This window comes from Coloeus monedula (genome assembly GCF_965178545.1).
Source record: "Coloeus monedula genome assembly, chromosome: 8".
Lineage (NCBI taxonomy): Eukaryota > Metazoa > Chordata > Aves > Passeriformes > Corvidae > Coloeus > Coloeus monedula.
The window spans coordinates 35,319,822-35,347,783 of NC_138788.1; the positions used below are offsets into that span (position 1 = coordinate 35,319,822).

At 46.1% G+C, this 27,962-nt stretch overlaps 1 protein-coding gene across 2 annotated transcripts in view; it reads left to right on the forward strand.

Annotated features, from left to right (window-relative positions):
• Nucleotides 1-27,962, forward strand: part of LHPP (phospholysine phosphohistidine inorganic pyrophosphate phosphatase) — a 74,034-nt gene that overhangs the window by 9,627 nt on the left and 36,445 nt on the right. For both annotated transcript variants that reach the window (XM_082286539.1, XM_082286538.1), the window contains exons 2-6: nucleotides 1,746-1,933; nucleotides 2,177-2,330; nucleotides 4,448-4,511; nucleotides 5,388-5,480; nucleotides 11,706-11,797. In XM_082286539.1, the coding sequence (XP_082142665.1) occupies nucleotides 1,746-1,933; nucleotides 2,177-2,330; nucleotides 4,448-4,511; nucleotides 5,388-5,480; nucleotides 11,706-11,797 (591 nt within the window). The remainder of the gene's footprint in view (nucleotides 1-1,745; nucleotides 1,934-2,176; nucleotides 2,331-4,447; nucleotides 4,512-5,387; nucleotides 5,481-11,705; nucleotides 11,798-27,962) is intronic.

Here is a 27,962-nt window from a genome sequence, read left to right on the forward strand (position 1 = left end):
GTCTGTTGGTGTTGTCCCTGGATTCATTATTTTGACCTTTAGGAAGAGAAAAAGTAGATTCTAATTCAACAAATGCCTACTTCCAGGCAGTTGTGAATCATGGGATTTTTTTTTCCCCTGAGAGTGTGCAGAGAGGCTTTACATTTAGAATAATTTATTTTTTAACCGCGGCACACTCTGTTAAAGTTTGTTGTGTGTCCAAATTACACTGCTTTGCTTTTTAACTCCAGCTGAAACCGTGTCTCGAATAGCAGATGTGGAATATTGTCATCCCACTGTCACACCAATTGTTCATTGTTCTGAGAAGGTCACATCATAATTCATTAACAATAATTATTCCCTGGGTACACCCTGCACTTCTTCACTCAATTGCTTCATTAACTTGAGAGTGAATCTCACATTCAGTGCTCCAATCAATGAAGATATATTTATAATGTACAAGTGGATGCTATTAGTTACAATATATTAACTGCCTAATTTAAAATAGAAAAGCTATCTTTATGAAGGGCAATTAACCACTAAGTGTAATTGATAATTCACATATCTATGATTAGGAAAGACAAATAATAAGAAAGAAATGAATCACCAGCATTATTAAAGAAGACACTGGCATGCAGTTTTAATGAGCAGAAGGGGCTCTCTGGGTCAGGACCGGATTTCCAAGAATCCTTTGATGGAAAGTTCATCATCAGATCTGTTGTCTCAAAGTGGTTTTGGTGTTTGCACCAACCAATTGAGATCATCTTCCCTACAAAATGGACCCAACATGTATTGTAGTCTTGAGAAGTAATGCAGGGAATTCCTGAAGAGAAGAGTCTTTTTTCTTTTTAATACAAAGAAGAGTCATAATATTTTTATAAGAATTTAGAAGCCTAGTTCCAGACTTACCTAGGTATCTGAACCTGCATGAGCTCAGATCCTCAAAGGTAATTATGCACAAATTCACATGAATACTGACAAAAGGTAGGCATTTTCACATATTAGAGGAGTTGAGTGACAGTCCCTTAGGCAAATGTGTATTTCTTTTAATTGTGGTACATTTTTAGTGTTTCTGATTTTCTGTGGCCACTTTGAAACACATTGGGTCTCCAAACAGCTGACAGCTCATCCTTGGGGAAGAGGCTTTTTGAGGACATCCACAGCAGGTCACCTGCTTGGATCAGGAAACAGAGCTGCTCAGAGGCAGAGGACTTGCAGGGGGTTCATGGAATCACAGGATGGTTTGGGTTGGAAGGGACATTAAAGCTCATCCCATTCCAGCCCCTGCCATGGGCAGGGACACCTTCCACTATCCCAGGTTGCTCCAAGCCTTGTCCTGCCTGGCCTTGGACACTTAGGGAATGGGGCAACAGCACAACTTTTGCAGAGTACTAACTCACAGGAACCATGTCCTTGTTTCTGGACACTCGTGGCCATGTTTTCATCCCCTGAGAAGCCATTTACCTGTAAACATTTACTAATGAATCCCTTGAAGTGCCAGATTTTTTCAGGGTTACCCACCAAGTAACAGCACAGGGGTTTTGTGAGAGATTTAATGATAAGTGTAAGGGGATCCACCCCAGTGTTGATAAAACATCATTGAACATCTGGCAGCTGTAATGCCCAGAGTCAGGATTTCAGCTGCATCTGGTTACGGCAAAGGATCCTGCTGCTGGTTTGGAATATCTTCACCTTTTTCGCAGAACTGACACTCTCATCTCATTTTTCTTTGTCTCCTTAACCCCTCTGCTGCTGTTCCTCCACAGGATCAAAGCCTCTGGGCTGAAGCTGCAGCTCTGCACCAACGAAACCCAAGCGACCCGGGAGAATTTCGTGAGGAAGCTGCGGGCCATGGGCTTCGACGTCTCGGTGGCCGAAGTGACGGCGCCCGCGCCGGCTGCCTGTCGCCTGCTGAAGGAGCGTGGCCTGAGGCCACACCTGCTGGTGCACGATGGTGGGACAGCCCTGCAGGGACACAGGGAGGGAGGGAGGGAGGGGAAATGCTCTGTTTTCCTCTTTGCTTTAGGATGGACGAATAGGTGTCTGAAGGGCGCTTGATTCAGAGCAGGATTTATTTATTTATTCATATATCGTCATGAGTGAAGGAAAACACAGATCTGGGGAAATGCCGTCGCTTCCATGGGATCTGCAATGGTGAGGGATTTGTGATTTTGTGGTTTTTTTCCTCCTTCTGTAGATCTTATCCCTGAGTTTGCTGAGATTGATAAGACAAACCCGAACTGCGTGGTTCTTGGAGATGCAGCAGAAAACTTCACCTATGCAAACCTTAATAAGGCTTTCCAACTTCTGATTGGGATGGAGAAGCCTGTTTTGATCTCCCTTGGAAAAGGGTGAGTTAAGCTCTGTCTCTGTCTGAAGTCTCTGCATTTTTTAATGATATCTTTAATGAAGGCCAAAAAACAATGTGAGCACTCACAGTGCCAACTTTTCAGTTTTTAATCTGTGTGCCTGTGCTGAGAGCCTGATCTGATCAGGATCTGTCAATGAAGAGGACTTTTGTTGCTTTAAGAGAGCCTCAAAACCTCATAAGAATGGAGAGTTTGGGTTTTGGTGTGTGACCCCCAAGTGAGTGAGTATTTAGTATCTCAGAGGTGAGAACTGTTGGTTTAACTGCTGCCTGTAGCCACGTGTTCCTCTCTGAACTGAATATAAATGATTTTTCATAGTGAAAGAAACAGATTTCAAGCAGGAAGTTACTAATTCCTGTGCTGAATAATGACAAATCCCAACAGCCTCCAAGGAGTTACTCTTATCTGTTGTGTGATGCATGGGTTTAAAGGAGACTGTGCATATTTATCTTGGGGAAAGTGCAGTGACAACTTTGCTCAGTGGTTCAATAGACTGTAATGGGCATGAAAACCCTTCCTAGTTTGTGGGTTATTGATCCAGCAGGGGAGAACTTATCAGTGGGAAGGAGCAGTTAAATTCACTGTGTTGCCTTACCTGACACTCATGCTCTAATCCTCCAACAGGGCTGAAAAATCCTTACTGTTTCTCAGAAGGATGAGGAGAAAATGTTGAGCCAACAGGAGAATGGCTAATGTACATAAAATAAAAAAAAAATCAAATTTTGTGTTGTGTAATACCATATTTCAAAACTAAATATAGAATCAACCTTTGTTTAGGAACTGCATTGTGATCAATGCAGAAATGCCTTTGTACCCTGTGCATGTAAAAGTATTTGGTCATTCATTAATATAAACAGCTCTTTTTTGTTACTTTTATGAAATATTATTTTTCATTTAAAAAAATAAAGATTTTGGGATATTCAGAGCTCAGTTTTCACCAAGAGCATACTGGTTTTTAATGGCTGATCATTGAGGTAGCATGAATACAAGTTCTCTGGTGAGTTCTTCAACTCAAAGGAGGGAGATGATAAAATGTGAGAATTGTTCTCCTGCCTGGAGAAGCCTCATTGATGCAAAGGGCCACGTACAAAACCCAGCTTCATTCTTAACCTGCAGAACCAGCACGACTGGGTGGACCTTAGCAAGGTGCCTGCCTTGGGCCAGCAGGTTGGGTTTGGGAGAAGTTTTAGTTCATTCCATAGAAAACAAAAGTGTCAGAGTCACTGAAGCAGAATGCCCTGCTCCTGGAAATGGAGTGATTTACATTTAGCATCTGTTTTGGGCTGAGAGTGGGAATTGGCTTTGTAATTTCTTCTGTCATGCCACTGTCAGAAAATTAAGCTGTTTACGCCAGACTATAGAAGGTTAATGGCTGTTCTAGCAAAGGTCAAGTGGTCATTTTAAAGGAAGGCTATGCTGAATAATCGAAAATGGCAGAAGGGTAAGGCATAAAATCTTAGCTGACTGCTCATCCTACCTTTTTTTCCTGTTGTATGGAAACCTATCTTTGCTCTGCTCGGAGCTTGGAAGACCTGTGTGAATGTGAATTGCTATTCCAGAAAAACTCTCTGAAGATACCTTCTAATTCCATGAGCTTCATGGCAACGGGAGCATTTTTAGAAGGAACAAAATTCAGCTTGGAGGGCTTTCTTAGCCCTGATAAACAGGCTTTCCTTGTGTTGGGGGCTGAGACAGCAGTGATGATCCTGTTTGGGGTCTCCTTGCAGACACAGCGAAGGGTCACAGCTGCTGGTTGGTGCCAGCCCTCATCTTTTACCTGCCAGGGGGTCTCTGTCATTGTGCAATAAAATGCAGCCCAGTCCATCCTGGTCTAAGCACACTGAAATCCCTTTGAACCACTGAAGTTGTTCCCAGATGGGTTTCTGGTCTGGGATCCTTCCCCTAAGCGTTGCATGGTCCTGAGCCTGTCCTTTCCTTAACTCCTGGTGTTAAACCAAGGCCTGGGATTTTCTGATTACTTGACTTTTTATGCAGCCATATGGACACCTATAAAGGCCCAGAAATAATAAAATGTGGTTTCTTTGTCTTTAACTGCCAGCGTTTTCATTTCATGGGAACTTTATCACTTTCATTTCCAGACGCTACTATAAAGAAACCGATGGTCTGAAACTTGATGTTGGAGCATATATGAAGGCATTAGAGGTATTTTATAGCTTGAATTATGCTTACTTGCCCTGTGCACCTTGTTAAAAGAACAACTGGGATAAATATGGGTCATCTTCTGTAATTACTCACCTTGGTGGAGGGAGTTTCCACACATTGAAACTCATTTGCTGCGTTCTAAAGATGGGCGGATTCATTTATTTTCTGCCTTTGTTCCTTTTTTGGTTTAAATTTGTTTTACTTAAAACGTGAACTTTTTCCATTGTGGTGCCTTTATTGCAAGTGAGGCCCTTGAAAGGAGGAATCAGAAAAGAGAAAAGTGGAATATTGTGTGCAGGATACCCAGGAAAAACCTTCAGGTCCACGTTATCTGCTAAGCTCTTACTTGTCTGGGAACAAGCCAGAAACAATTTTTTTCAACATAGCACTGATATTTAGTTGCAGGAAAACGTAACTTCTAAAATCTCCTTTTTCAAATGTAACTTCTCAAAACCCAGATTTGAAACTCAGTTTTTCCACTTGAATCATTAAAATTATATCAGGTGGTTGAAGAAATCCTGTAAATCTTTTAGGGCCCTCCAGTGCATTTGATAGTTTTATATAAAGGATATTTGCTGTAAGAGTGATGCTCTTAACAAAATGAGCAGTACTGGAACTGAGTTTGAAGATTACTCAGTGATGGAGAACGTGAAAGATTTGTACCTTGAAGTGTTTCAAGAGCATTTTCTCCCCTGCCAGAGAACTTCAAACACTTCTGTTATCCAAATTCTCTGATATTTACCTTCACCTGCTAATCCATTGTGTTATTTAAGGGCAAAAATCCATAATCACAAAGGTTTTATAACTGGAGTTTATAGAGTTGAACAAATCCTTTTCTGATCAGCGTTTTTTGTGTTTCTCTCTTTTTTTCCCCAGTATGCTTGTGATATCCAAGCTGAGGTTGTGGGGAAACCAGCAAAAAGGTTTTTTGAGTCAGCCCTGGCAGAGCTGGGAGTTCCACCAGAGCAGGTAAGGTTGAGGTGCCATGACCATGGGCTGTGCTGTGTGTTTCTGCTCACTGGTGCTTTTTCCTGCTTTGCTATAACTTTGAAAAGTTACAAAAGAGGCTGAAGGAGAATGTGACCAGGACTCAATGCCTGGCAGAGGCAACAGAGGTGCCCCAGTGTCTGGCAGTCTGCTTGGAGGCTGCAGGGTGGTGGGATTGATCCCAAAATGTCATTTATTTCCTGTGCTGTCACACTGACTACCTTTTTTTTTTTAGTGAAAGGGAAAGGCAGAAGTAAAATATTTTGTAATTTTGGTGAATGGGAAGCACTGACTGACCCCAAACCTCCTCCTGTATTCCTGCCTTTCCAGAAACATGCTGAATGTGTCGTGCTTCCTCAGTACAGCCCATTTTTCCCCTCTCTGTAGTTGTTCCCAGCTCCTCTTTATTGATTTGTTGTTCTGTCACACAGCACATAAGGATGGGTATGAGAAGACTCACAAACAGCAGTGAATTACAACACAATAATTCCATCAGGGGGGTTTGGGTGACATTATAAACAACAGGAGCAAAGTTTGGGTGGCTTGTAGGTCCCTGGAGCCTGGAGATGAAATTATGGCCCTGTAATTCAGAGTGTGCTTGGGTTTTGCTTTATTACAGAGTGGGGAGATGGAAAAGACCTAGTGGGCCATCTAATCCATCTCCTTCCCCATGCAGGAATGTTCCCTGCTCCGTGGTTATTAATGTTTTGTCCAGAGTAGTTTTCAGAGAGCTGAACAACTGTCAGCACCCTGGGGGTGGTGTTCAGCCCAGTGGGTTTTGTGGGAAGGCAGCTTTTCCTGAGATTTATCAGGATATTTCCCTTCTAAACTGCATCTCCCTATTTCTAGTTTTATTCTAGTTAACAACCAAAATAACTGCTTGCCTTCCTGGGTATTTTCTCCATCCAGTTATCTCCAGACTTGTTATCATTGCCGGAGTTGTTTTTTACTTAAACTGTGTGGTTTAGCTCTGCTGCTTCCCTTCATTCAGTCCCCCTGCTTTCTTCTGTACTCCCTTCAGTCTGTCCATATCTTCCCAGGAACAAGATAGCCCAGTCTGGACTATCCCTGGAATATCCCAGGTGCAGCCACAGCAGTCATTCAATCCATTCATCCAACCAGCAAACCCCAAAATCCTTTCCAGACTCAGAGTAGCATTGGAAGAAAAACTATCTGGAGAAAAAAAAAGAACAAAAAAACCCACAAGCCACAGAGCTCAGCCCTTGGATACCTTGTGTAAATCACACAAATACAGGTTTGTGTGTCCTCTCAGAGTTGATTGGGGTGCAGGAGTAGGAGGGAAGGTGTTACTGCTGAGTTTTTCCCTTTTCCATAGGCAGGGAGGTGCAGTTTCCTCAGACACTTTTTCCCAGCTGAGGGAATGCCAGGACCACTGAGGGAAGGCACCATTACAGGGATGCAACACCAGAACTCCTGTCTCTAAATCCTTGCCCCAGGAAACAAATCTGATGGGATGCATCACCAGGCTGGCAAAAATGGTCCCATAGGATGAGCCCCAGTGAGTGGTTCCCATCAGCTTCAGGAGGATTTGTTTTGGGTACAGAAAAGCAGGAATTATCCCAGGAGAGATAATTTACTCATTCTCTGCTTTTGCCATGGTGCTACTAGTGCCTATCTTTGTATTTTGTCAGAGTTTTGGCTTTTTTTTTCTAATGTGGGTATAGTATTTTATACTCAGAGAGATTGGAGATGAAGGAAGTGTGTGCCAAACCAAGGAGTGCAGCAGACATCACTGGATAATGGCACCAGTCACTCCATGCTTTCTACCATGGAAAAAATAATCCACACTGCTGGAGTTAAAGCCTGCATCATGATTTACACATGTGTAGGAGGAACAAATTACAGCCAAGCAAACTGCCTTAATTCTGACATCTTTTCCTAACTTTTGAGTGCTTGACCTTGCAACTTTAATGTACCTTTGGAGAAGGATTTGCAGGTTGGTTTAGTTCATGGTACCTGGTAATAAAACCTCAGTATATTCACTTCAGTAAGTTCCTGTAATGCACTGCATTACATTTTAATCTGCATTTGTAGTGACATGACAGGGGCTGGTTTTACTTGCCTTTGCTTTTGCAAAATGTTTATTCCAATAATTTATTCCACCTGTGGAATGCATTTAATCCATGCCATCATTAAACCATTTTAGATGAGCTATGCTTTTGAAAACATATTACAATTTTCTTTCACTTGGCTTTTAATGAAAAATACCTTTTTAATAAAGCTGTCTCACCACAGTAATTTGAGACAGTGGCAATTCTGAAATTCCTCAAGCTGCTTTAATCAATAAAGTTATCAGCAGTCGTTTCCCTTGATAACTGCTTCTTACTGGGACCCTGACTTTGCCTTCTGCTGCTGAGATGTTTTCAGCCTGCACTTAGAATAAGAGGAACTCCCCAAAGTCCAATTTTCATTTTAACCTTTCCTCAATGGCCTAGAAATAACAGATTGCCAGTATTACTTTAGTAGATTGGAAATTTAAACCTCTTAGAGGTAACCAGACCTATCTGACAATTCAGTACTATGACAAAGAATAACACATCTTAAAGGTTACTGAAATGCCTAATTCATGTGTTTTAAGGCAGCTGTAACAGTGGATGATTTTTACAGCTTTACAATAAAACCTAAATAATGTTAAGGTTCTGGTAGTTTTATATAATCATAAAAAGTTCTCTCTGTAGCAAATTATCCTGTTTTAATGGGAGTTATGGCAGGTCGTGCTGGAGTCCATAAACTACTGGTAGTTCAGCAATTCCCATTCCTGCCACCTGCAAGTCTCAGGTGGGAGTTAGTGGTGCATGAGAGCAGAGGGAGGTCACCTGGGGGTGGCACAGGGGACCTGCTCCTGTGCCAATGTCCCCTCCTTGCTCACCAGTCACAATGGGACAAGATCTTCCATCCCAAAATAAAAGTGGCCAAGGGAAGTTTCAGGCTTCAGTCCAGCTGAAAGCTCAGTGAGAGCTGTCTGGCCCTGCACTTTTGGAGTTCTAAGACAGAAACAAGATTAAAATTAGCAGTAATGTGGGATCCTGAAGCCTGGGAGATTATTCCTTGGGCTAAGGAGAACAGGGAGAAAAGTAAATCTGTTGTACTTCCTGTGTAAAGGGGTTTAATACATTAATCAAGGTTTGGTGTATAAACTTTATCTCTTTATAGTCCTGGTACATTTAGCTTGATTAAGGTTATTAAATCTGTAGCAAAAAATCTGTTTAGGCATAAATATGTCTGACTCTGGAAGCATTCTCTGTGCTAGATATTCTGGTGGAGTTAGCACACTGCCTTCTGTGCATCTCTCTGTTTGCATCCTCCATGGGCTCCAGCCTCCAAAACATCTGAGCTTGTCGTGGTAAACACTGCCCGGCAGCACAAGCAGGGCTGGGCAAATCAGGGTGTTCTCATCCTTCTCCCTCCTTCGTTTCCTTACTCTGTGATTCCTTTTCCGATCAGACGTTTTTCTGTGATCAGTTAATGAATGCTGAAACTCTGCAGACAAAACTACCTGAGGTTCCCCCTCAGCACCCCAAGAGCATCTCTAAAGATGTATTAGTTTTGGCTGCTCACCTCACTGCAGCTCTGGGTCTGTGGCACAGGCAGCAGCAGTGGCATTGCTGACTGTAGGGATTATGTTTTGCCTTCCCACCCCTAAATTCTTGGAGGTCATGTTCATCTCCTGTGTTCTCACTGCCCCTTTGGGCTGAGCCTGATGGGGACCTTTGAGAGCAGTGTTTTCACATGTGCTTTATTTACTGTGTGTGTACAACCACACACCACCTCTCACCAGCACAGGGAAATAGAAATTACACCCATCCTCATTCTTTGATGATTTGTCTTAAAACCCAGAGAGACTCACTGCATTTTTCCCCTTCTTTTTAGTTAATTTGTAGCCAATCTAAAAAAGAAACTTCTGCAGAAGGCTTGAGCAGATTAATGGTGTGATCCCTGTGTAAAATGTGAACACGAATGGAGATCTTTTAATTCCTGCTTTCAGTGGGTATGTGACCTTTCAGTTTTATATCTTTCTCTCTCTTCTTACCATATTGCAGTCAGAGAGGAAGTTAAACCCAGGTTTGACAGGTAGAGTTTTTTTATTTCCCTTGACAGCACACCTTTTGACCTCTATCTTCTTGCCAATGATTTTTTAAATCCTAAATGATTTGGGAATAATTGCTCCTCCTTTAGTGATTATTGCCCTTCACCGATAGTAAATCTGTGAAATCCCTGGGGGCTGGAGCACATTTCTGTATGCGTGTGCCACAAGCTGGCCTGGACAGGCATCGCTGCTCAGCTGCAGCTGCACTTCCAGAGCCACCAGTCTTGCAGGAAAACTTCCCTGCATGGGGTAAAATACAGTCCTGGCAAGCTGGAGAGTGCTTAGTGGGCTGCCCTGCTCTGCCCTTTCCCCTGGTCAGGGGAAATTCTTTTTAGGGTTATGAGGACACAGGACTGAAATTGTCTTTGCTTCAGAAATCTCATCCTGAATGTCAGGATTCGGGCTGAGCAAGGGCATGCAGGTGGTGCAGCTCTGTTGCCTCTCACCCTCAGGGAGGTGTTGGAAGGAATTTTGGAAGAAAAGGGGGTTGTAATCTCTTAAAGCCAATGGTTGACAATGATTAAATATCCTGGAGCAGCTTGGGGGGAACTGGTAATGGTGGTTGGCTGGGGGTGGTGTTGCCAGGTTCTCTGTATGCAACAGTGGGATGATTCTCTTTTCCTTATCCACATTTACATGCTTTATTTACTAATTACTTAAATGTAACCCATCATTTTCTCCCCATTTTGTGCTGGATTGCTGGTTTGGAAGAGTAGTAAGGAAAGGTGAACTATGTACAGGAGAAGCTACACATTTGTAGCTCAGTTTGGTTTATGAATTCTCTCAGAAAATTTAGGTCTATCCTGAGATCTCCTTTACATGCTCAGTAATATGTGGGAGAAGATCCTGTTGCAATTAGAAAATTCATAAAAATAGCTCTGGAGGTTTAGTATTTTTATTCTTCCTCAGTATGTGTTTAGCCCTGCCCAGCAGATCAGAGCTGGGGGAGGGATGGAAATTCAGGCAGGAATGTCTGGAGTTGGAAGGTGCTGTGGCTGTGAAAGCCAGGCAGTTAAATTTATGAAGCAAAAGGCTGATTCATCAAGATGAAAATCAAATAGTTAAAGATGCAACTAATTTTGTTTTGGCTAAAATTCAACTTTGATACAAAAGGTGCAAAAATCTCATTGATAAACCACATTGTACTTTCAGATCTGTGCTTCCTCAGTTTTAGGTGCTGCCTCTGTTCTCTGCAGAATAAACCAGGACACCTTTGGGAGGTGTAAAGCTGATTTTTTTGATCATTAATGGAAAATCACTGTTTTGTGCATATACTGGGTTTTGTTGAAACTATAAAACGGCATCCCCCAAGCATTTTAAGTTTGAAGAATAAAATAAATGTGGTAATTTGTGATGCAGGTTGATAAGCACTTGAAATTTTGTAGATGTGATTGTCAACAGAAAGGACCCCTTGGTTGATACATTCTGATCTAATAAATATCTTTATCAGAGGCAGGAAGGTGCTTTGTGCACTGTTTTTATCAAACACCAGACAAATCTTAGCACAACCAGTTACTTCTTTGGTAATCTACTCACTTTTGTTTATTAATATTTGCATGTACTTAAGCTGATGGTAACACAAGCCATGCCAGGCCTGTACACATCGTGTCATATTATGCAAAAATGAAGAAATTCCATTTTGCAGTGACTTCCCAAATTTCTATATCAACCTGAGAACAGGTTGGGATCAAGCTCTCAGTGATTACAAGCTTAAGCTTTTGACTAGCCTGTAGAACACCAGATTTAAGAAGCTAAGCTTAATTTAAGCTGCTTGGAGCGTAGCAGGAACGGATTGTTAGGAACAGAAGAAGCCTAACTTCATAAAACTCACCATTTTCTTTGAACTGTGCCCAAAATCCCTTTGATTTCTGTGATTGATTACAAATTGTGCAGGTGTGTGCTGTGCCAGTATATTGCTGGAGGAGCTCTGGCATGAATTACCCTCAAGGTAGGATGACTTTTAATCAATACGATGACAATATTATCTTGTTTAATTTGTCCGATGGCAGCATTAAACCTCAAATCAAGCTGTTTGTTATGTCAGGGGAGGGTGACAAATGGCAGAAATGAACTTTTCCTGTATTTCACTGTCCTGACAGGCCATCATGATCGGGGATGACATCGTGAGTGATGTCGGGGGAGCCCAGCAGTGCGGGATGAGAGCGCTGCAGGTGCGGACCGGCAAGTACAGGTCAGTGCCCACCCTGCACATCCAAACCAGAGCCACAAGGCCAGGTTTTTTCCGTGCCTTTTCCAGATCCTTTCCCCTTGGTGTCAATGTAGGCTTGCATTTATTGTCTGCACAAGCACCTCCTCGTGCAGCAGAGGCTTGGGTGGATGGTGATACTTTCTTTTGGGAAAACGCTGCGTGAAAGTGGCAGGAAGGGGAAGACAAGAGTGTCTTTGATCTTTTGAAGAAATATTTTCTGCCAAATTACTGCTGTATTTTTTTCATCACAGCACGTAGACTGGTGTATTTCCTGGGGTTTGCTTATTTTTTTTCCTGCTGCTGCATGAAAGAGTTGTACACTTGATATAAAACGTGCGTGAAACCCGTGGCAGGGTTAGGGTTATAAAATCAGACTGTTGACTCAGCCATCCCTGGGGCTCATCTCTCACAGCTTTAGGAAGGGCTCCATATGTCTGCTCTTCCCTCCAGACACATATTCAGCACTGAGGTGTCTGAAACACGAGAGCTGCTTCCCCAGCTCTCACAAGAGTGCAGGATCCTGCTGCAGGGTCACTCATCTCTCCAAACAGCCCTGCAAACCCTTCCCTTGCAGGTGTCCCCATGATCCTGAGCTCTCACTGAGCTGTCACAAGTCCAGCTGCTGAGGAGGGCCCCGAGTGCACCTCTAACCAGGCAATGACCCAGTGCTGAGCAGGTGCCTGGGCCAGGTTAGGTTTGAGGGCAGCTCAAGGTGACTCCAAATGCAGTGCAGACATCTGTCCCACTGTTTGACATTCTGATCCCAACACCCAAAATCTCCTTTAACCATCTCCTCTTATCCTTAACTGTGCCTCCTTGTAGTATGGTTCAGCCATACCCTTTGTCATCTGATGGCATTTGTATTTTCACAGTTTTTCTTCACTTTCAAATACTGAGACTGTAAAAGAGGGATGCTCCTTTGGGGAGAGATACAGCACATGAGAGTCATGCTTGCCATAAACTGTCTAAAAAGTTACTTTGTTCATTTTCAAGTCAATCTGCTCCTCGATTTTCTTTTTTAGTTTGTATAAGGTGATAAAATAATACCCAGTGCCTTAATTCTAATGGACCAGTAAGTGATGGTTTCTGAGGAAAAAAAGTCAGGTACAAGGGTATTGTATTTTCTATAATTTTAAGATAGTACATCTAAAAATCACATATGTATCTGAATAAAGCTTGGAAAATATCAAATATTAAAGAAGTAATTATATAGTTTGTGCTTTTGGGATTGTCTCTAATCTTTGTAGTCTCAGAACCTAGACTTGATGATCCCTTCCAACTCAGGACTTTCTTTGATTCTAATCCCCTTAGTTTCCTAATGGAGGAAATAAAGACTCAGTGGTTGATTTTATTCTGATATTAATGGGGTCTCTTGGCAAATCCACATTTCGTTGCCACACAGATTCAGGTGCCAGTGAAGAAGGTATCTTTGCACACAAAGGTGAATTAGATCTTTGCTACTGACCAGAGCTCTCCTGTTCCATACTTTGCCCATCATAAAGTATGCCCCAGGTGATGCCACAGCCATGCTGTTCAAGCAGCTGACATAAACTCTGTGTACACACACACATAAATATGTATAATCATATGCTAGAAAAACATTTTCTTGTATCAAGTCGTGAGTCATGATTTCACAGCTGAAGGGGAGTCAGCAGCTGTTCTACATGGGGAACAAAGATTGTTTTCCACTGTTGTGTTTCCTGTTTCAATGTGTGGTTGGTGTTTTCTCAACTCGTGTGTATTGCAGAGCAGTGAAATACAGATGAGTGTCTCTCTCAATTCCCCATGTGGTGCCAGGCCTGCCTACTGGGAGTAAAATGAAATAACTCCTGTTTGCCAGGAGAGGTCAGAGGTGTATCTATATTTTTAAGAGTGGCTTATTTAGTACACTTAGAAAATCAAGACACACAGTGAGGAGAGACAGACAGAAACCCAAGTGATTGGCAGGATAAATTAAAAATAAATAAAATGTGGTTATTTGGTGGTGGGGTTAGTTTAAAGTCTGATACATAAGATCATATATAGGTTCTGTCTTCCCCTTTAGTCCTTGCTGACACAGAGCTCTGTGCTGCACCTGAGCACCTCTGGATGGCATCGTTGGCTCGTGCACGTCACTGTCAGCCACAGCCTGGGGCTTCCCCACCAGCTAAGGCTGTTTGTCCAGAAGTGCTCTAAAGCACAGAGATGTTGGGGGTTTGCTGGGCTGTGGAGCACTGGTGTCGTGGGATTGCCACAGGTTTTGGTAACAGAGCCACAGAATGGTTTGGGTTGGAAGGGGCCCTGTTGTCTCCCTCCATCCTCACCCCAAGGCTGTCCCCGGCTGGCAGGCATTGTCAACTCCAGTGCACATGTGTGCTTGGGGCAGCTCTCCTGATTTCAGGGCTCAGTGCAGTTTACATGAACATTTTAGGAAAAGGTTCTTCCCCCAGAGGGTGCTGGGCACTGCCCAGGCTCCCCAGGGAATGGGCACAGCCCCGAGGCTGCCAGAGCTCCAGGAGCGTTGGGACAGCGCTGCCAGGGACAGGATGGGATTGTCAGGGTGTCTGTGGAGGGCCAGGAGCTGGACTGGATGATCCTTGTGGGTCACTTCCAGCTCAGGATACTCTGTGATTCTACAGTTCTGTGGGTTTTGAGGTCTGCTGCCTGCCCAGTGCCAACCCAGGTTATGCAGGGATATGCCCTGGCACTGCCCCCTCCCCAGGCTCTCACCCTCCTGACCTCTGCAAAGTCTTCTCCACTGCTGGCTGCTCTCAGGGTGAGATTCAAACTGTGGTTTAAGCTGCTGCAAAAACGTTCAGTTTTGCACCACCTTGCATGGAGTCCTGCAAGTTGGCTCCTTTCTCTTGCTTCTCTTGGATCCTTAAAGTTAATTAAAATCTGTGCAGCCTGTTTGCTTCAATATGACACACGTTGGCTGTTCCTTCTCAGTTTCAAGTGTTGAACTCTTCTTTCTCAGTAGCCAAAGCAGGCATAGCATAGATGAGTCCAAGAAATGCTATAAAGCCTGTCTGCAGCATGGAATAAAACTTCTGCTGGCACAAGTCAGGGCAAAATGGGAAGGTGAGGGGATAAGATGGGTGTGTTGGGGTGACCTGACATGGGGTGAGTAGTTGTTGGCCAAGTACAGCCTTTCCTAGGTGTGAAGTCCAAGGGCAAAGGGTCACTCTGGGCTGCAGCTTTGTCCTCTCTCAGTTTGTCCCATGTCCAGGATGGATCAGGCCATTGCTGCAGGCTCCTGAGGGCTGTGAGATTTGCCAGCACTGGGAAATGTGATGCCAATTCCATAGTTTCTGTGCACACCTGGCCCTTTGTAGCCAACATCTTTCCCATCTAGGGAAGAACATGTTCTTGTCTTCCCGCACGGGGTATGTGCTAATTCCACTTGCAGCTAATTGGCCTTGACATCAAACCAATGATTCCCACAATAACTATTGATTCTGCAATGCTCTGTAATATCCTCGTTCCTCTTGCCTGCAAGTTAGAGCAGAGAAAAATGACTTTGAGGCTTTTCCAAGTGTCTCCTTGTAACTCTGGAAACAGCTTCCAGGTGCGTCAGTGTGTCAGCTCACAGTTGGGTATTGGCAGGGGGTGAGAATTGCTTCCCCCATTCTCCCTGATTTGTACATAAAGAGCTTTCCACTGCTGGTGTGTGGCAGTAGCCAGGAATACTCATGGCAGTGCTGCCCACTGCCCCTGCTCACCTGTGAGCTCTGGGGTGGCTTTGGAATCTGGCAGTGTGGATTCATCCCCTTTCGGTGCCCACCTGGGCTTTCCTCCCTTTGATTAGGGATTTATCTCATGGCTGTGGCTGGTACTGACATCAGAGTCAACATCCCTGAGGTGCCTCATTACAGACATCAAGGATTCTCCAGGGATGGAGGATAAAAGGATGGAGGCCTGTGAGAGCTGCCATCTCCCTCCAGCTCTGCCACTGTTCTCCAGGAGAACTGGGTCAACTTACTTCATGTATCCCTGCTTTTTAATTATCCCCTGGGAATAATTATCCTGACTTCCTTGATAAAGTGGCTTGTGATCTGTTCCTCTTCCCTGATTAAAGAAAACACACAGAATTGGTGGTAAATTGGCTTGCCAGGAGAGAAATCAAGACGTGACCAAGACAAAAGTTGGGACAGAGGAGAAGTCTTTTAGGCTGCCATCAGCAGCTGATTAAGGATTGAGAAAAACAGGTTGTGTCATCAAATGAAGTTAAAAAAGTATTCTTTAAAAAATGTCCACACATAGATAAATTCACTGCTGTCATTGTGTAATTCACTGAAAGCTCATGACAACTTCTGTGAAGAAATAGTCACCTCTTGCTGCTCTGCAGGGAAGGAGCATCCCTCCACCCTCCCTTTCTTGCTCCATGTTACTAACCCAGCCAAGATGAACAATTTTATGAGTTCTTTCCCATCTCCTGGGTACCACCAGTGTGTAATGAGAACGAGCAGGCAGAGGCACTCCCTTTGTCCTGTGACACAACCAGAGGCATTCTTAGGGCCTCACATCCTGATAATTAAGCCTGTTTCAAGTATTAAATGGAGAGTTCCAACCCATATTTGCACTGTGAAAAGCTGTATTTTAATTCATGTTGGTTAATGTCTTAAGCAATGTTTATTAAAGCTGGTGTCAGCAAGTTGATTGTGATAACTGATTGCAGGCAGTCCCAAGGCATAGCCTTGTCACCCTTTATTGCATATTAAGATCATGATTTGCTCTGTCCATGTGAGGATCTTCACATGCTTTTATCAATTTCCTGACCACAGTTTGGTCATAATATTTCAACCATAATATTTCAATCAGCGCTCAGAGTAAATACTGCAGTACCTTAGTGTGCTCTTCTGATCACAGCCTTACATCTTCCCAGTATATTCCAGTGTCCAGTCACAGAAATTAGTAGCTCATGCATAAATTTAATTATCTTCAGTCTAAAAGAGAAGTGTGAGTTTGAGGGAGGTTTATTAGCAGGTAATTTATTTGTTGGTAGCATAATAAACCTCGAGGGAGCAGAGTGTGCTCAGGACACAGCCATGCTGTGTGCTAATGTGCTGTTCTGAAAAAATCAGTCTGAATATCAGGAAAGAGATCAATCTGCAATGAGAGTAGGATAAATAAAGGAGGAATGGACTGGGTGAGTGAGGAAAAGTGGTATTACTCATCAGTCTGACAGTTCTGCTCTCTGCCTGTCCAATGACTGACTTTTCCTCAGCAGTCCCACTCTAATCAACTCTCATCTCCAGCACGTAGGAAGGGAGGCAATGTGCACTTTGCAAAGCAGGGTAGCAGTGACCACATCAACTGCACTTTTGCTTCCCTCTTGCCTCACATCCACCCAGCTCATGCACCAGCAGAGACAGCTCAGGTTTCCATTTCTCCTCTTCTAAAGCTGATCAAGGGCTGGAGGAGGAGGAGCTGGTGCCAGTATCTGCTACCTGAAACCAGAGGCAGCGGGACCTGGCGGGGGGCACGTGGCTCAGTTGGTCTTGATGTGTGGGACTAAACCACTTCCAGGCCCTTTCTGACAGCATCCAAAGCTAATGGCCTTTCTGCTTTCATTCCCTTTTGCTCTGGTGCCTCGATGTCTTGGCAGTACGTGCTCCTCCAGCTTGGGCTGGCAGCCACCCTCCCTGCACAGCCACGTGCGCTCTGCCTCTGCCTGAGCAACACCAGAGCCCTGGGCAGCTGCTTGTCCAAAGCATTTGCCTTTCCTCCTCCCTGCAGACAGAATTCCTGAGCTGAGGTGGTGCTGGGGGCAGGATTGTCTGAAAGGAGGCAGCTCAGGGCTTTTCCAGGCCTTCCACAGGGTGTGTTCCTCTGCACAGCACCCGCTGGCACCGCAGCACCCGTGACCCGAGCAGCACAGTCCAGGAGATGGTCCTTGCTTATTTATATCCCTAGAGGCCTTTCCTCAGCACGTGCACAAGGCTGCAGTGAAAGATTCCCCAGGGAAGAAGCCTTTCTCAACACTTGTCCCTTGCAGAATGCCGAGCTGTATCAGCTTGTCCAGCCTTTGACAACGTTGATGAATTCCATACCAATGGAAAATCACTTTATTTCTGTGGAAATGTAAATGAGAGTGCTGAAATGTGCTGCAGAAAGGGCACAGCTGGGACAGCTGCACAATTTGGGTTTCACTAGAGATTTCCTTTTTTTTAAAGTGCAGGTTCCTCTTCTCTGCTTATCTTTTTCCTGTAGCTAAATATCCTCCAGGCTCTTTGGTGCATGGAGTCCTCTCAGAGAGACTGCTCTGATTGATAAAACCCAGGCAAAGCATTGTTTTCAAAGGGAGGGAGAAGCGAATAAGAGAGAGACAGGCCAAGTCAGCTGCTGATGTAACTCCCTTGAAGCAAATGGTTCAATATCTGAAATTTAATCTGTCTTGGGCCCTTGCTCGTGCTGTAAACATGCTCAGGAGCAGCAGTGCCAGAACAGTGCCTTGTGCTGGCACCCTGTGAGCACAAACCACCTGAGTGTTCCTGTTTTAATGCTGTTCTGTGTGCCCACAGATGCTGGAGGGTCCCTGCAGGCTTAGCCAGTGACACTTGTTTTTTTCTCTATGAGTGAGTTTAACCAACAAACCCAGAGTTGCTGCCCTCCATCCCTGGGAGTGTTCACAGCCAGGTTAGACAGGGCTCGGAGCAGCCTGGGACAGTGGAAGGTGTCCCTGCCTATTGCAGGGGATGGCACTGGATGAGTTTTAAGGTCCTTTCCAGCCCAAACCATTCTGTGATTCCAGCAGCTGCAGAGGGGATGCAGACAGGTTTTGTTGGGGTGCAGGGGACAGGGGCTGCCAGCCTGCTCAGGACAAGGGAACAGCCACAAGGCACAGGAACTGCTGCCCTCCAGCAGCCTCTGGGGCTGGGTTTCAACCCCTTTGGGAGGTGTGATGGGACTTGCCCAGAGTTAAAAATAAAGCACCCAGCAGTGCCAGCTTTAGGCCTGCTGCAGCCTGGGATGTGTCTGGTGTGAGTGCTCGTGTGCTGCAGCAGCAGCACGAGTGCGATGCCACAGAAGGGCTCCCCGGGCTGCCAGCGCTGCCCTGCTCCTGGCTGGGTGCAGACAGCCTGCAGCTGGCCCGGGATGTGACTCACATTCACACTTTGCCCCAAAACCATTACAATTCTCACTTGCCTGTGGTTTTCAGTCGCTGTCAGCAGCGGGTATGGTTACCCCTCAGCCCTGCTGAGATGAGCTCATTCAGCCCACGAGGCTGGTGCTGTTGCGTGGGGCCTGCATCCTGTCGGGCCTTTAAACTCCAGCCATCAGCCTCCCTAAAAACCAGGGATGTGTGTCTGTGAGGAGCACAGGGAGAGCCTGGCTGCTCTTTGTGTGGATCTGCAGCTCATCTCAAAAGCTTTTCCTTGCTTAACTGTGCTCTGTGCACAGCAACACATCACTTGCTTAAATGGGCACAGCACAGGCATTGGCTGATCAGGTGTTGCAATTAGGGAAAATAGTGCAGTGAGTCAGATGAGGAGCAGCTGGGGGGGCTCAGGGGCGACCTTCTTCCTCTACAGCTACTTGGAAGGAGGGTGCAGCCAGGTGAGTGCTGGTCTCTTCTCCCAGGTATCAATCAACAGGACAAGAGGAAATGGCCTCAAGCTGTGCCACGGGAGGTTTAGATTGGCTTTTAGGGGAAATTTCTTCACAAAAAGGGTTGTCCAGCCCTGGAACAGCTGCCCAGGGTGGTGGTGGTGTCCCCATCCCTGGAGGGGTTTAAAAGCCCTGTGGATGTGGCACTTGAGGACATGGGTTAGTGGCACTAACAAGAATTTGGGGAAGCAGGGTGAGGTGATGGAGCTGTCAGAGCTGAGTGGGTGGATGGGAGCTCACAGGCTGCAGCCACAGGGCTCTTCTCCATCCCCATTCCCAGTGCAGACTGGAGGGGACACATTTCTCACTGTGTGAATTTCCAGAGGGCTCTGTGGGGCAGGACACAGCCTGCAGACTTGCAGAATGACAAGAACTGTTCAGCTCAGCTGTTGGCTGCACAACACTGGGTCCAGGCCTAAAAATAGGAGGGTGTCTGACCCCAAAGTGAAGGATTTTCACTCAAAACCCAGCCTGGCACCCAGCCAGAGTGACATCATCCAGAGGGGAAGTTGGAAAAGCTTCCAAACTCTTGCTTTTCGTGGAGAAGTGCTAAATGCACGTGTCAGCGAATAATCAAGCAGCACATTTGCTGTGGCCATGAATCAGGGGAGAGAGGGAATGGGGAAGGAAAGGCCTGAAGGGGGAGGAACAGGATTGGATTTCCATGTTGGAGAAGAGTTTTGGGAGTGTTGTCCATGTATAACTCGAGGACAGATGATAAGGTCCTATTCAGGCTGTGTCTGTCCTGTAAAGATGACACTTTCCTTTAAGCGTGCTAAAAGTTACTGTGCTGCACTCAAGGTTCAGACTGTGAACCTACCCAGTGGGTTTAGGTGATATTGGCCACAGCTGTGGTTTGAGTCTGCATGATTTAGACTTGCAGGTGCATGGATACTGCTCATGGTGGTCGTGGAAGCATCTGAGATGGCCAGGTACTGACTGACTCCTTGGTTTCAGCTCTCTGAAATTTGAAGCAGCTTTCCCCAGGCTAACCTTCAGGAGTTTGATCCAAATCTGTGCTCACATGGCATGGATAACCTTACTGTTGTTTTTCTAACTTCAAATTGCTTGAACACAGTTCCTCGTGCTTCTGTGCTAAGCTGCTTTGTCGTCTCTAAAAGTGACAATGGGTATAAAACGTGGTGGCAGCTTTCCTCTGAAACTGGATGTCTTCTCCCTCTGGGTGCTGCCAGGCAGCTCCTGTGCTCGTGCTCTAATGAGGACACCTTTCCCTCAGCGTTGATGAGCACATGCTGAAATCTGCAGCTCTTTTCAGATGATGAAAGCTGAGTGTGATACAGGCAGTCTCCTTTATCTGTTTTCTTTCTTCTGCCTTTTAAATTCTCATTACACATTTATGATGCTGTTATAGCAGGGATGCCTGGAGCACAGCCATGGGCACTGTTTGGTCTCTGGGTCCCCAGAGGAGCTGATAAAGCTGCTGTTGCTTTGTAAACACTGTGTCAAGAGCTGATTTCATATGTGCTGCTGGGCATTTTCACCCAGCTCTGATAATGAAAAGAGGGAAAGAGTTTTACCATGTCAACGTAGACATCTGATAGGAAAGCACTTTATTGGTTAGAGACTGAGAATAGGGTTCAGGCATGCCAACCCTTCCTTCTTGGGGTTTTAGTACCTTTAGATCATCACAGCAGTGAAACTTCTCCTACAGACAAGCTGCTTTGTAGACACTGTCGCAGCAACAGGCACAGATGAGCTGCTTCTCACTTCAGCAGCCTTTGGGTAGGATTTATCTGAGTAAGCATGAGGGTATTTCTGGTTGTCTGCTAGGAAATGATGTGGCTGCAGTTGCAAAGGTGCTACACTGGCATTGGCTGAGCCTGTGGAAGGCAGATGATAGCCCAGGCAGGGCCAGGAATTTACTTCCCATGCCAGCATTAAGTACATGGCCCAGAGAGGAGCTTGAACAATTTTTCCATGGTTTACCCCTTTTCTGCATGAAAGGTTGAAGCCTCTCTGACCCAGAGACGAATCTCTACTTGCAGCCAGACTGTGAAACCTCTTAGCTTTTGATCCCTGGCATTCTTTATGGGGAACAGCCCCACTGGAGCAGTGGAGTGAGTGGCAGGGACCTGAACCTGAGCGGCTGGCATAAATCTGGTACTCCAGCAGTGAGTGCCAGTCCTGCTGCAGCTCCAGCACAGACCCTTGGTTTCATGGAGTGTTAGTGGAGCTGACAGACGTGAGACTGAGCACACACTGGAAGAGCCAGCTCTCATCCTTGCAGATGGAGCACTTTTATTTTTCCTTGCTGGTTGAGATGTTCTAGCAAACACTCAACTTCCTTGTCATCCTTAAACTATGTGGAGAGGTGGGGAGTTGCTTTTTACCAAAACAAATGGACTTTTGCTTTGAAAAGTCCCTTCCTGCAGTTTTTGGCATGGCTGATCGCTCTGTTCTCAACAGCCCCTGAGCTTCATGATACAGTAGTTTTGTACAAAGCTGTACTTTTATGTGCATAAGCTTTGAGAGCTCTTAGAGAGTGCACCCCTAGATGTCTGTCCTGGGGTTTTTAGGGAGAGTTGGAGATGGGGCTTGCTTGGGAGGAGGGACTGGGCTCTGGCATTGTGAGACAGTGGCCAGAGGTGCTGGCAGACACGCGGCGCTGGCCAGCGCTGCTGCACGTAGCACAAGTTGTCAAATAACATTCAGATAAAAATGCTGCATGTCAGAAGACCATTACAGCATGAATTGAGCCATATTGTGTGTTTGCTCTGAGGAGCAGTGCTTGATGAAACACTCACATCCCCTTCCCTACGCTGAATCCTCGTCTCCCCATCGCACACGTGTGGGGGGACTCACAGAGCAACACTTCCCCTCTCCAGTCATGTGTGTTTTTCTGCCCTGTCTTTCTGGTTGTTAAATACAAACACTGATGCATTTATTTCTGGAGCAGAGCTTTGAGATCCTTCCCTGTGCACACAGGGCCAAGAGGCACAGCTTAAAGCTGGCACTGGCCACAGGGTTGGGTGCTGACATGCTCACTTTGAAAGGACTCGAGCATTTTGTGCAAACATATGTTAGAAATGCCACTCGTGACCACCTCAGGGGCATCATGTGGGCTCAGCCCTGCTGCAGATGGACTCCCAGCTGGCCCTGGGCAGGCGCTCAGAAAATCCCAGTGCCCTGAGGAAAGCCTGGGAATCACAGAGGAACAGTGTGGCAGAGCAGAGGGAGAATCTGCTCCTCTGTGGGGCAGCACTGACCTTTCTCATCACAAAAGCATCTCTGTCTCCCTCCATCAGGCATCAATGCATCACTCAGAGGTGCTGATCTCCTCTGGGGGCTCACAGAGGCTCTGCTGAGATGGCTCTTCCCAGTTTCCTGGCTCCTGGGAGTGGAGCGAGAGGACAGGTTTTGGCTGAGGATGTGGAGGCCGGCTCCTGTTCATACAAAGTGGGTACAAAGACCTCAGTGGAAAGGGGAAAAAAAAAAACCTGTCTGCATTTCAATCAGCCTAATTAAAGTGGCTTTTTGTAGGGGCTGGCAGGCCCAGTGATTTGTGCAATTAATGCCTTTTGTGTCTGTCTGGTGGGGTTTTTTCTTACCTCACTCATTTATGGCACACATTTATATCACCTATGTGCAATTCATGATTTTAAGGTTAGAAATAACCTGAGCTGGATCCTCAACTGCTCTAAGGAGTGGAGTAAATGGGAAGAGCTCTGCCGATTTACACCTGTGGTGCTTTGGAACCTGGAAATAGCTTAGCAAGTGTAAAAGGGGAAAAAAAAAGGTTTCTCCATCCATCTGGAACACATTGCATCCATCAGGGGAAGGAGAGGCATTTGTGAGAGTGAACGCTTCATTTATCATTGTATGAGCTATTGAAAAGCCTGGATGTAGCTGGGATAATTATAACCCAGATTAGTCTTCTTGGAATGGAAAAGTAACGACAATCCTAATTTTACCAAATCCTCTGAAATTTATTGTCTATTTGTTTAACACCCTTTCCTATGGCAGGGGATCCAATAGATTTATGGAGGTGCAGTTTGGCAATGTAAATATTGGGAGTTCATCTGCGTGGCCGTGGGCTGCTCTGGTTATTTTCGCTGTCACCACCTGGAGGCTGTGGGAACTGGGGATGCAGCTGGGAGCACAGGGAGGCACAGGCCAAACATCAGCTGGAGTCACTCAAAACATTCTCCTTCCACTGGACTCTGCAGGTGAGGAGTACCTGGCCAGCCTCAGCTGTGGGTAGGAAGGGAACAAAGTTTCTTCCTTTCCCTCTTCGGGACCTGCCCATTTTTCTTTCCTGAATATTTGTGGTTTGTTTCCTGCATGCTTTCCCATCCCTGCAAGTGTCCAAGGCCAAGCTGAATGGGGTTTGGAGCAACCCCAAATGGCTGGGGAAGTGGAAGGTGTCCCTGCTTGTAGGTGGGATTGGAACGGGATGGTTTTTAAGGTCCTTTCCAACCCAAACTGTTCCATGATTCTCTGTAAGGAGAGGCAAGATGTATTCAGAAATTCCCCATGCAGGGAAGGTCAGAGTATTGGATATTTGGAGAGCTGACTGCAGTCCCCCTGTGCCAAGCCATGGGTATCACCTGTCCATCACAGAGTCTTATCAAAACTGAAAACCTCTGCTGGATGCAGGAATAGCAGCACAAGAGGGAAAATCCCTTTAGGACAATACAGGCTTTGATAAAGAACAGAGGTTGTCCAGAATCTGTGAAAAAGCAGGTAAAGGAGCAGAGCTCTGGACCTGGAAGCTTCTTTTGCTGCCATTATTTAATAATAGAGGAAAATGCCTGGGCTGGGTTTTAATAATTGTTTCTGGTCTTTTTTGTAATAATTCATAACTTCTAGGCCTGTCAGCGTTTGTGGCTTTATGAGCTGTGCTACCTTTTGGCTGAATATTTATTCTTTCCTTACCATGAAAGTGTCTTTTCCAGTGCAGCAGGAGAGCTGAAATGCAGAGCCTTGATTCCCTGTTCAGCTCTAAAGCACTTTGGGATTTTAGAGTTTTTGCAAGCACGCACAAAACTCCAAACAACAGACCCTGAAAGATGAAAATAATGGTCCAAAGACAGAAGGAAAATTTCCTTTGCCTCCTTCCGAGTCAGGGGTTAGTCCAAGGGGTTTGGTAGCACTTTAGGCCTTCGTGCTTCAAGACACAAGCCAAATTCTCCCTAATAAAACTCAAAAGGCATTTTTCCTTCAGGGCACAAATTCTAATATAAAATCTCCTGCGTTTTCCTAAACCGCTGTCAGCAACTGGCCACTGCTGGAAGTGGAATACACAATTAGCTCAGGCTGCCTGACTGAACCAGCGTGGAGGCTTTTTCTGGCTTCCCCTTCCATAGGAGCACACAGAGCGGGCCCTGTCACCAGTATTGTGGTGTTGTCACTGGGAAGGCCACCAGCTCAGGTGGGACAGGTAATCAGGGAGACAGGAGGGGTTTGGGATGTGTTTGGGGGTGCATCAGGAAGCCTCTTTGCCAAAGCAGTATCTTCACAGTCCCATGCTCCCAGCTCCTGTGCTGCCATCCCTTGGGGCCTGACTCACATTTCTGCAGGCATCCAAGTCCTGAAAAGTTTGGGTGAGCTGTTGGATGGTGGTTTATGAGGGAACATCTGTGCTTTGCCACCTGGGAGCTACAAAACAGTAGGCCTGAGCAAAACAGAGGAAGGAATCTCTGCTTGAGAAAATGATGGGGCAGCAGCAGAAATGTACCTGTCTTTTTCCAGAGCAGAGCAAGTCCCCTCAGTGCCAGCTCTGCTCCACATTTAACCCTCCTGTAGGCAGGTTGCTGATCCTGGGAGCCAGCAGCAGCTCTGAGGGCTAGGAAATCAAAGCAGCTTCCTGAGGTCTTTGTATCTCACAAGTTTCCTGCTGCAGCCTTGGCAAAAATGGTACCAGTGAGGGATCTGGCAGTGGCTGTGGCTCGTGCTGCCAGCTGTGCAGCAGCTGGGGATGAGGGAGTGTTGCCCTCTGTACCTGACAGTGTCATCAGGCTGGAGAGATGAGCAGCTCTGGTCTCTCCCTGTCTGAAGCCAGTGGGAGCCTTTCCCATCATTCCTGGTGAGCTGGAAAAAGTCTTGCACCTCCCACATGTATCACTTTCTTCCTGGTTTTTTTTTTTTTTTTTTCTTTTAAAACATCACACCCCACAGTCACAAGAGGCAGGGCTGTTCTTGAAATCCTGACCTGGGATAGTTTTCAGCTGCAAAATGCTGTGGCAGTATTTGTGCTTTGTCTCGGTAGAGGATTTTCATGCCATGTTAACATGGTGTGTCTTAGAAGTTGCTCTTGGAAGGTTTTGGGAAGTGCATTACAGGGTGGTTGAAGAGGGTGGGATGAAGTAACTTCCTTACCTTCCATCCATGCCTTCGACCCTCTGCTTCAGCTGCAGTGAACGTTATTTAGCCTCCAAAGTGCTGCTGCTGGCACCCTCCTCCCACACCCTTGTGTGGCCATTCCCAGGAGCTCTGTCCCTGCCAAAGCACAGCCTGTCACCAGAAGGAAAGGACAATTAAAAGGAAGCGGTGGAGTTTGCCATATAAACGTTTAAACCTTACCCAGGCTGAATAATAATGCAGAGCGTCGTTCCGTACAGGCAGATGCTTCCTGGATTGAAAGGAGCCACTGGATCTGATGGGAATGGATAAACAGCTTTGCAGCTCCCAGTTTCTGCAGCTCAGGTCCCTGGTGTTGTCCCACTGACTGTCCCTGCCTGGCTGTGGGTCGCTCAAGGAGGCGGTTTTGTGAGCAGCCCAAATCCTGTTGTTGAGGGGTCTAGGTGGAATCTCTGTCCCAGCCCCAGCATGGGCTGTTCCTGCGGGGTTCAGGGAGGCTGTACAAGGGGAACATCACCAGTGCCAGCAGCTCCAGCTGCCTCCTGATGCTGGCTGCCTGCTCTTGGACTTCTGTACCCTTCTCCTGGGAGCAGAAATCATCTCTCTGTGGCTCTGGGCAAATCAGGAAAATCGAAAACTTCCCTCAATCCCCTCTCTGATGCTGGCACTGTGCACTTCTGCTCTCCTTCCCAGACCACCTCCTGCACGGGGTGACATTGCTGGGGAGGGACCCCCTTGCTGATGGCTGAGCTGTTCCCACTCAGCCCCCTTCGGATGGTGTGGGGACACCTCACAGGCATCGCTTCCCAGGAAAAGCCAGGCTCTTCTCTGAACCCCCAGTGCCTCAGGGATGGGCTGTCATCACCCTCCTGACTTTACCTGAGGAATGAGGCTGTGTTGAGGGAAAGGAGCAGGAAGACATTTGGGGGTAGAGCAAACCAAGCCATTGCTGGGCTCTGTAGGTGGAGAGGAATCCGGGGCTGGAAGCTCAGTGCTGGCCCTGCTCTCAGCCAAACCCACACACACACACACGGCCAGGTGGGTTTTATCCAAGAGAGCAGCACTCAAGGAAGAACAGACAGAAAAAGCTGTGGTGCTTGTTCCAGCTCACGTGCAGCTGTGTTTTCCAAAGGGAGAATTCCACAGTGCTGTGGGAGGGGCTGGAAACAAACCCCATCCTGCAGCCCCCTGTGCAGAGCATCGCGTCCGGGCTGTCCTGACAGCAGAACAAACTCACTCATCCCAGGTGGCCATCCTCGGGAAAGAGGCTGATTGCCAAGTAAATCCAGGAGCTGCTGCCTTTATAGGAAACTCCTAGAGGATTGACAAGGCAGTAAAACAACAGTTTTCTATAGCAATTGCTCTCTGGGGAATCTGGTCAGATTGCTCCGTTGCAAATGTACAGAACGCCTGCTTGTAGAAATCCTTGAGAGTGTGATAGGTTTTAATCAATCCCATTTGTTTGGATGGAGAGGCAGCCCAGATCTCCGTGGCAGATGCCCAGGAAATGCTGGAGGCAGCAAAACCTGTTAAACAGGGCTATGTGTGGCCCTGTGAACAGAATATACTGAATTTGCCCTTTTTTTGATTCAGTCAACCCCCTCCCCTTATTACACCTCAGGTGTGTCTAGTCTTTACTCATCCTGTCATTTTCCTCATTTTTTTCCCTTCTCTATCTCTTTGCCTCAGACTCCTGGTTTTATTTATTTGTTTCTTTATTTATAAAGTGTGCCTTGATTCCTCCTTCTGCTTCCCTCTGTGCTGGGAGGCCACAAGAAGCAGTTGGATGTGATGTTCTGCAGCCCTGCTCACTGTGGGGTGTGGGATGAATGTGCTGGGGGTCCTGGTGGGTTCCCAGGGATGCTGTGCTCTGTGATGTCCCTTCAGGAGAAAGTGACAGGCTGCAGAATGAGCCCCCCACCAGCAGTGGGCTGTGGAGGTGGGTCCTGGCTTTGGAGTTACACCAGTTACACACAAATCCCAAATTCAATCCTAACAATCCATGTTGTTTTAAAGGGGTTTTACTTCCAGACAAGTGACTTTCTCAGGCATGTTTTTCACTCCCTTTGAAAACTCTCGGTTCTGCTGCTTGTCCAAGCTGTGCACAAGCAACAAATAGTGATAAAGAACAACCAAATGGCACAGGAATGCAGGGGCCAGCTGGTTGGACTGTGTATTTATTGGACTGGAGATACTGGCAGCATGGAATGATGAAGATCTGCTGTTAGTTCAGGCT